The sequence below is a fragment of the Orycteropus afer genome, unplaced genomic scaffold (assembly GCF_000298275.1).
Source record: "Orycteropus afer afer isolate SDZICR_OR568_19922 unplaced genomic scaffold, OryAfe1.0 scaffold00185, whole genome shotgun sequence".
In the NCBI taxonomy this organism is placed as follows: domain Eukaryota; kingdom Metazoa; phylum Chordata; class Mammalia; order Tubulidentata; family Orycteropodidae; genus Orycteropus; species Orycteropus afer.
In genome coordinates, this window is record NW_006921772.1 from 2270105 (window position 1) to 2279565 (window position 9461).

Genomic DNA, 9461 nt, shown 5'->3' on the forward strand with positions numbered 1-9461 from the left:
TGCTTACCTTGCTCCCGGAGACCCGGTCCCTCTCGGGAGGGTAACAAGGGAGCCGTCTGAGCACTAGTGACTGGGTTTTACCCCTTTCTCCTGCTCTTCCGGCCTGCTACTCTGTGCTACGCCCATGCTTACCTTGCTCCCGGAGACCCGGTCCCTCTTGGGAGGGTGACAAGGGAAAGTGTTCAGTGCAGATCAGTAAGCACCAGCCCGCCCGTGCTTACCTTGCTCCCGGAGACCCGGTCCCTCTCGGGAGAGTAACAAGGGAAAGTGTTCAGTGCACATCAGTGAGTAAGCACCAGCCCGCCGTGCTTACCTTGCTTCCGGAGACCCGGTCCCTCTCGGGAGGGTAACAAGGGAGCCGTCTGAGCACTAGCCATAGTTTAACTAATTGCATCAGATACAAGATAACACTATGTTCTAATCTTCAGAAATGTTGTCCCTTGGCTCTTATGAGCCATCTTTTAAAATGAATATTAAGCTACTTACAGTTTTCATCTGAACAACTGAAATGTACTTTTAACTGTATAAAAAATTTCAATTATCCTATGAAAAAGTATGACATATGTTAACTATATTTTATTATGCTAATTCTTTTCTCATTCCCCATGTCTTCCAAATTAATTTGGCATAAATATTTGGGAAACAGTTTAAGAATTTAAAGGGCAAAATGAAACCACACTAAGATGTAGTCTTAAAATAACCTGAATTGAAGATAAGAATTTAATTCAGAACTTTCTGACTATGGCATGGTTTCGAAATAAAGCAGAACTTTTAAAACTTGCTCTTCTAGACATTTTAACCGTGTGGCAATATTTTGCTCTTGTCGCTATACTAGTCCACTTCGGGCAAATGGAGCCTAAAACTTTGCTGCATAAACAAAATTAAATAAATAAGCCGTCAGACATTGCTAAATAGTCAATGACATTCAAAAAGTTCAAGATCAGATTGTACTTTTTTTTTAATAACTGTGTTCTGAAAGATTAGGCCTCTTTGGTAAAATATCAAAGTAAAAAATATGTATAAATAGAAGAAATGAGGAGAGTCAATAACTCAGGATGTTTTGGCTGAAGTTAAGGGGTTTTCTCAGCTCTTTCTATGAATAGTGTTCTTTGGAAATATTGTAGTCTTTATTCCTCTTTACTAATTCAAAAGATATTTACTAAGCATGGATATTTTACACAGTAGGCGCTGTTCTGTATCAAGAAACTGTATCAAGCTTCTGCCCTTCTGGAGCTTACAGCAGGGGAGAGTAAAAACAATAAAGATAATAAATAAGTATGTTAGGAAGTTTTAAGTGCTATAAGAAAAAAGATAAAAGCATCAATCTACTGAAACTATGGAGTAATTTATCTTTATTAATAATCTATATTAGTAGATGGGGCAATCTACTTCCGTAGTGGTACTACCTCGGAAACCCACAGAGGGGTCTCTATGAGCTGGTTCCAACACGACGCCACTTAACAACAACAACATACTTTATAATATATTATACAGCAATCTGTATACTAATCTAAAAATCTATGTAGTAAGTAATCTAAAAATCTATGTAGTAAGTAAATACTATATAGGGTATAGGGTAGTTTATCTTTATATAGAAGAAACTGTTGTTTTATCAAGAATACCATATTAATCGGACTGATATTTGTATCAGTGAAGTGGAATTTTACTATCCACAATTAACAACAGATTATATGGCATTTAACCCAATATTCATAATTCATTGCACATTTATTCATCTGATTTATGGTAGTTACTAATCTGAAAGAGAAAAACCTCACAAAAACATCCTAAATCTACAGCTGAAATGACTTTTACATGCAATTAAATATAAAGTTGTTAATTTGTGAGTGATATGGTTATCTCTTGGATATCTCTATAGCTCTAACCTGATAAAAGTTTACACATAGACCATTTTTAGTATCACCTTTTATAAAATTATGCAAAATCTTTGGCAGTTATATTTATTGCCAAAATTTATTTACCGAATTATAAAGAGAACACATATTTTATTCCTCAGTGAAGTGAAGGTATGTCCAGGACCCCATACCATAACTCCTCTTTAAGCTTTAGAACACTGGACTTGCTTTCAACTCTACACCCTTTACGTGGGTTGGGAAGATAATGTCTCTGCCTCTGACTTTGCTTACTAACATCAATTTCACAGACTTCTGATCTAATTTTATACAGTATTTAATTACAACAAATAAACCTAACTCCATGTCTCAAATATGAATAATATAATTTCTGTGAATAATACAAGAGTCATTTTGTTTCCTCTGATTCCAATTATACTGCTATGTATCATGAAGTGATGTACCATCTAAGAGCTCAGTAGAGAACATGTTTCCAGGTTCTAAAAATGGATTTAATAAGATGACATCAGAGAAGTAGTCCAAAAAAGAAGACAGTAATTATGGTGGTTGTGAATTAAATTTAAAAAATTAACCAGTAAATACATGACATTTTCCAGCTATTTGGGCTAGAGTCTATTGTTGCAGCATCCTCAGGGCCCCAAACTGGCCCTGATTAATGAACTAGTGTTGGGGCATCCCAAGAGATTATCTGGACACAAGATTGTCACTGCCCAGGTTACAAACTCTGAAATAACTGCAGTCATGGACAGGATTCATCCTTTGTCTTTGAAGACACTATCAATAACAATATGGGTCAGTTCCCTTCTCCCTGTTATTTGGGGTCAGTTCTCACAATTTGAATAAGATTGTTGTTGCTATGTGGCATCAAGTTGGATCAGACTCATAGCGGTAAGAGAAAAAGAAAAAAATGTATGGCCCAGAAATTTGCATGTGTGTCAATTAGTCACACTGTGGTGGCTTGCATGTTTCTATGTGGCAAGCTGGAAACTGCACCACCAGTATTTCAAACACTAGCATGGTCACCCTTAATGGGCAAGTTTCAGTGGAGTTTCCAGACCAAGATAGACTAGGAAGAAAGACTTCACAGTCCACTTACAAAAATTGTTGTTATTTGTTGTGAGGTGCCATCAACTCTATTCTGACTCATGTTGTTGTTGTTGTTATGTACCATCGAGTTGGACCAGACTCACAGTGACCCCTCCTTGGGTTTCTGAGGCAGTATCACTATGGAAGTAGATTGCCCACCTTCCTTCCAAGGAGTTCTGACTCATAGCCACCCTATGTATAACAGAACGAAACAGTGTCCATCCTGCACTATCCTCATAATCTTTGTTATGTGTGAGCCCATTGTCACAGCCACTGTATCAATCCATCTTGTTGAGGGTCTTCCCCTTTTTTGCTGACCCTCTACTTTACCAAGGATGGTATCTTTCTCCAGGGAATGGTTCCTTCTGACAACACTACCAAAGGAGGTAAGACGAAATCTGGCCATTTTTGCTTCCAAGGAGCATTCATATCCTGTACTTCTTCCAGGAAAGGTTTATTTGTTCTTTTGACACTCTATGGTATTTTCAGTATTCTTTGCCAACACCCCAATTCAAAGGCATCAAGTCTTCTTTGGTATTCTTTATTCATTGTACAGTTTCCACACACAAAAACCAGCCAATAAAAATTCCATGGATCACACCATAATACTGATAGACAAAGTTCTAGAAGATGAGTGCCTGATCTGTTTACCTAGTGCCATTCTGACAAGAATATACCACAAATAGGATGGCCTTAACAAGAAGGAGTTTATTCTCTTACAATTCGGTAGGCTAGAAGTCTGAATTCAAAATGCCAGGCTCTAGGGGCTGTGTGAAAGCCCCTCGGCCTTGGCTTCAGCTCTGCCTCTTGCTCCCGGCCCACTAAAGCTAGAGGCATCTCTTCACTCAGGCAGTTACTGGCTGCTGAGGCTAACAAGCCCCAAAAAACCAAAAACCAAACCCACTGCCGCAGAGTCATATCCGACTCATAGCGACCCCTCCTTGGGTGTCTAAGGCAATATCACTACGGAAGTAGATTGCCCAATCTTCCTTCCAAGGAGTGGCTGGTGGGTTTGAACCACCAGTCTGGTTAGCAGTCAAATGCCTTAGGCATTACATTACCAGAGCTCCTAACAAGCCCAAGTTCGACAAATAAAAAGGCACAGTCCTGATGTTACCAAACCATATAGCAGACCATTAATTTAAGTCCACTTAAAGTCCCAAGATCGGCACAGCATAACAGGCTGCTGAACAATGACATGGCTACATGCAGGGTTCAAGTATGCCACAAGCTAGAGACCATTCCCAAAGCTGTTTCTTATATACAGGAAGCAGACCACATCCCTAAAGCAGCTACTCAGCTGCTTGTGGTAGGTCCCATGATGGACATGACTGCTAGTCTCATCATGGGGAATAACTAGCACCAGCTTCCCAGCACCAGGCCCAACTAAGTTGACACACAAACTTAACCACTACAGCATCCTAGGTTCTAAGACACTCAAAACACACAGTGGCTGCAACAGTACACTTTACCACATCAAGGATTGTCAGGATGGCACATTACTCAGCAATACTTCATTCTGTTGTCCATGGGGTTGTTGTGAGTCAGGGTAGACTTGTCTGCAAGTAACATGTTCTGAGTAGGCAGTCTGGGGGTAGGGGGTTAATGGGATGTGGATGAAGACCTAGAGTGCTACATTATCTGATTGTACTAAGTATTTTAAACTGTATTTTCTATTTATTTGTACCAATTTTCCATATTATTCCTATCTTTTCTCCTCTATTAACGTCAAGAGTTGAAACGTATTGTTTATAAGTGGTTAAAAGATAAACCATCTTTAGGCCAGGCTTATTAATCAGGTCCTTCTTGGAAATGGGTATTGTGTTAAAAGATACCATCTGCAGTACCAGATGCCACAAATTCAGGGGAAGGAGACTTGACGTGTTGGTGACTGCTCTGCCGGACTCAATGCACATAAGTGGACAGCTGACTCACCTTGGCATGCTCCAGTGCGGATGTTGGGGATGAAGCCCCGTCGGCATGGCTGAGGCTGAGCTGGACACATCTCACAGGGGTGGCCCCAGGCCCGTCCAATGGTGGCACAGCAAAGAGTCTTTGTGCAGACAATGCCTGTCAGCTGCCCTTGGCACATCTGGTTATTGACCTGAGTGAAGCATGGGCCTGTCCTGTAATCTGGAACGTGAAAGAATAAGGAAAGATGAATTTTATGATCTTATGCCAATCTTATACCAGTGCCTCTAAATGCCTAACACGGTGACTGTTCATCTGACACCAAAGTGTCACAAGGTAAAAGGCCAGAAAGTTCCATTTTGAAAATTCCTAATTTTTCAATCATGAGAAGACCATTAGAAGACTTTGATGCATTCTACGTACTAGAGATTGTAAATGGGTGGTTCACAAGCTGTATCTAGGGCATTTTTGTAGCCCATGTGGTGTTTTAAAATAATTAAAATCAATAGCCAACATTTTTAAACAAGGAAATTTTACAAGAAATTTGCATTTCTGACTTTTCTTGAAAAGCTAAAAGTTCTGGGCATGCTAGGCCTGGCTTGCTATACAGTAATGAAGAAACAAAGCATGTCCTCTCCAGTCCACACAGCCCCAGCCACTCCTTACTCCTAGCCCTCTTCACTCTGATATGCCATGCTTGGCCCTGTACGCATCTTTACTTTTATGACTCCTCTTTACCTAGCAAAGGAGCTCTGATGGTACAGTGACTAAGGCGTTCAGCTGCTAACCAAAAAGTTGGCAGTTCAAAACCATCAGCCACTCTATGGGGGAAAAAGATGAGGCAGTCTGTTTCCATAGGATTTATAGCCTTGGAAACCCAATGGGGCAGTTCTACTCTATACTATAGGGTGACTATGAATCAGAATTGATTCAAGGGCACTGGGTTTGGTTTCACCTAGCAAAGATTTTTTTCTGATTTGGCTGAAAAGATTTCAGCAAATCAAAACAGATGCAATAAAATATATTTAGGAAGTCTAGATTTTTTACTGATATTTAGTTCTAACAATCTGATTTCGGTTCCTTTAGTTCTACAGGTAGCTCAGTTAGGAAGAAAGTACTAATGAGGTCCACAGTCATAGAATCTTCATACATAAGTTAATATGTGATCTCCATACCCATTGTACAGCTCTGTTATGATCATGATAAAAAACCCGAAATAATGTACATCACATATGATATTTAGGTAGACTCTTCTTTAAATCCTAAAGACAGTCTGCAGTGTAGTAAATTACTTTGTGTGGCTTTTCTACCCGTAAGTCTTTGTAAACTCCAAGGTGGGATTTGCTATGAGCAACTGAGGAGCTCCTGATTGCTGAAGGTGTCCACCTGGAGTATTTCTGTTGGGAGTGGCACAAAACAATGTTCTGGGAGGTGCCCACTCTCTCTCAGGTGCTTAGAGTTCTGATGCTATGATTGGCTAGTTTGACCACCCTGCGGACTCTAAAGGAGACCTCCTGGAGGTAGAACTCTCTCTGACTGCTGGTTGAAGAAGATGTGCTGCTGAAAGAGACACGGGCTCCTGAGACACGCGTTGCTGGCAAAGAGACACAAGAGACAAGCATTGCTGAGTGAGACAGCGAGGGACCAGCACTGCTGGGAAAGAGACTGTGAGAGACTCTTGGCTGAGGGACGGTGGGCTGGGAGAGAGACTGAGCGTTCTTCCTGAACTTGAGTTGTAGCCTGGTGCTTCCCTAATAAACCCTGTAATCTGTGAGTTTTGTGTGGCCACTGCAGTGAATTATCGAACCCAGGAGAGAGGTGGTGGTTGCTTTGGGAGGAATGGTTGGTGAAAGGGCTGGAGGAAGGCAGCATGTCTGGCCTTGTAGGAATAGGCCTTGGGTTACTGCTGGTAATCCTGTCTTTCTCTTGTGAGATTAGAGGAGGTCAGAACATGTGGCCTCCTTGCCGTTTTAACTCAGTCCATTTAGATACCTGCATCTCAAAGTGAGCTCTGTGGACCAGCAGCATCTACAACAGCGAGGTACCATTCCAGATTCACTTAAATTGGAATGGGCATTTTAGCAAGATACTCAGAATATCTGTTTTCCCCTTAAAGTTTAAGAAGGCCTGATTTAGACTAACCTAGTTGTAGTCAAAGGAGCTCTGGTGGCATAGTGCCTAAAGCATTTGGCCGCTGACCAGAAGGTTGGCGGTTCAAACCCACCAGCCACTCCGTGGAAGGAAGGCTGGGCAATCTACTTCCATAAAGATTTACTGCCTCAGAAACCTAAAGGGGGTTGCTATGAGTCGGAATTGACTGGATGCCAGTGAGTTTGGGTTTTTTGGTTTAGTTGTAGTCAAGTGAATACAGACTCATGATGACCCCACATATGTTAGAGTAGAACTGTGTTCTACAGAGTTCTCAGTGGCTGATTTTTTGGAACCAGAGTGCCAGGCCTGTCTCCTGAGGTATCTCTGGGTGGACCTGAACTGCCAACCTTTCAGTTAGCAGCTGGGTACATCTACTGTTTATACCACTTTGAGGTATTTCTACTCCATTCCTCTCTCTGCTTTAATTCACTTAAATGAACCCTTCGGAGGCTCAATATATGTTTCATAAAAGCAGACTGCGTCATAAATCAAATTGTTTTTACTTTGAGGTGGTGTTTTTTGTTGTTGCTGTTGCTGTTTTAAAAGAAACAAGAAATCAAAGGAAGGTCAGTTTCACTAGGACTGAACCATTCCATGATTCACATTTGCTATAAAATTGCAACAGAAATATGTGAAAAAGGCTTTTCTCCTCCTTTCACACAGATTGTATACTCAGTTTACTAACTCTTGAGATGGCAAGACAACAGTCAGGCTTTTCTGGTAAGTGCCAACCAAATTGCATTATTATATTTGAAGGGAAAACCTAGAACAGGTTAAACCTAGAACAAAATCATCTGTCACGTTCAAAGGAGGAAGTCAATAATGTTGGTAAAATTTCTATGAAAAATTGTTACTGGGGAAAATCAAACTTGTATGTTGTTGTTGTTGTTGTTGTGTGCCGTCGAGTGGGCCCCGACTCATAGCGACCCCTCCTTGGGTTTCCAAGGCAGTATCACTACAGAAGTAGGATTTCCCTACCTTCCTTCCGAGTAGTGGCTGGTGGGTTTGAACCGTCAGCCTTCTGGTTAGCAGTCAAGTGCTTTAGCCACTATGCTACCAGAGCTCCTTAGAATATTCAAAATGTTCTAAGCTAGGAAGTCTTATATATAATATAACACTAAAGGATGACAAAAATAAAACTTAAAGTGTCTATTGTTTAATGAAGATGAGGATTTCTCATATATAGGAAAGTAATATATTTAAAGTTTAATATAAAAAAACACAACCTAGAATAGGTAACTTTTTTTGGAAAGCTTATTTAGCATTCTGTTACTCTGCAGCTGAACTTCAACAAAAATAGCTCATTTTAATCTCTTGCATAAGAACAGCAGATGTGCTGGCTGCAAATTGCATTTTTCAAAAAGACTAACTTTGGAGCCTACGTGTAGATATGTCAACCTTGTAAATAAGCATCCTTCCCATACCACAAATTGCAAGGTCATAACTTTTTAAACCTATTCTACTGTCCTTCAGACAGTACATATTTCCCTTTTAAATAAATATTACCAGAATGAGTAGGAGTTGCCATCAAATCAGTTCAAAGCAGGGCTTGGAACCAGTTCATTCTGGTTTGACCCCCAGCTGAGAATCTGCATTTTCACCCCAAATATATTGAATCAGAATCTACATTTTAAAAAGTTTATGCATAAGACTCCTCTGGGGAGCTGTAACAATCACTTGTCACTTGTCTACAGAGGTGGGTATTACAGTAGAGAGGCAAGAAGATCAGGTATGGGTAGGTGAAGGAGAATATGCTCACGACCATGACTAGGTTAAGGAGCTCTGGTGGCACAGTTTGGCACATGATATGTATAGGTTTGGCATATGATATTCCTACACGTGTATTTGTAGGTGCTATAAAAATGTTCATATACTTTATAGAGCTAACAGGGAACAAGGTTAGGATAACTTATTAGCCATAACCAAGCACTTTGAGGGAAGGAGTCACTGGGCCTGTGAGTCTGGGACCATGGTCACAGGGGACATCAAGCTCAACTGGCACAACACAATACACAAAAACATTATTATTCTATGTCCTATTTTGGTGAATAGCAACTGAGGTCTTAAAAGCCTGAAAAAAGCCATCTAAGTTGCTACTACTGGTCTCTCTTCATCTGGAACAAAGAAGAATGAAGAAAATGAAAGACATATGGAAACAATTAGTCCAAGAGACTAATGAACCACACAAACCTCAGCTACATGAGCCTGAGAGCAGAAGAAATAGATGGTACCCAGCTACCAATCCCAACTGCTTAGAAAAGGGTCTAAATAGGAGATCCTGGATAGAATAGAAGAAAAAAAATATGGGAACAAAATTAAAAAAAAAAAAAACAGAATTACTGCTCAGATGGAGACTGGTGAAACCCTGAGACTACAGCCCCGGGTACCCTTAGGGCCTGGAATGGATTTCAGTCCTATGGGTTAGCTCTCAGCCAAACA

General features: G+C 40.5%; 1 protein-coding gene across 1 annotated transcript in view; it reads right to left on the reverse strand.

The window, feature by feature from the left end:
- Positions 1–9461, reverse strand: part of FBN2 (fibrillin 2) — a 365588-nt gene that overhangs the window by 236917 nt on the left and 119210 nt on the right. The window contains exon 6 of the mRNA XM_007947457.2: positions 4896–5093. Within this exon, the coding sequence (XP_007945648.1) occupies positions 4896–5093 (198 nt within the window). The remainder of the gene's footprint in view (positions 1–4895; positions 5094–9461) is intronic.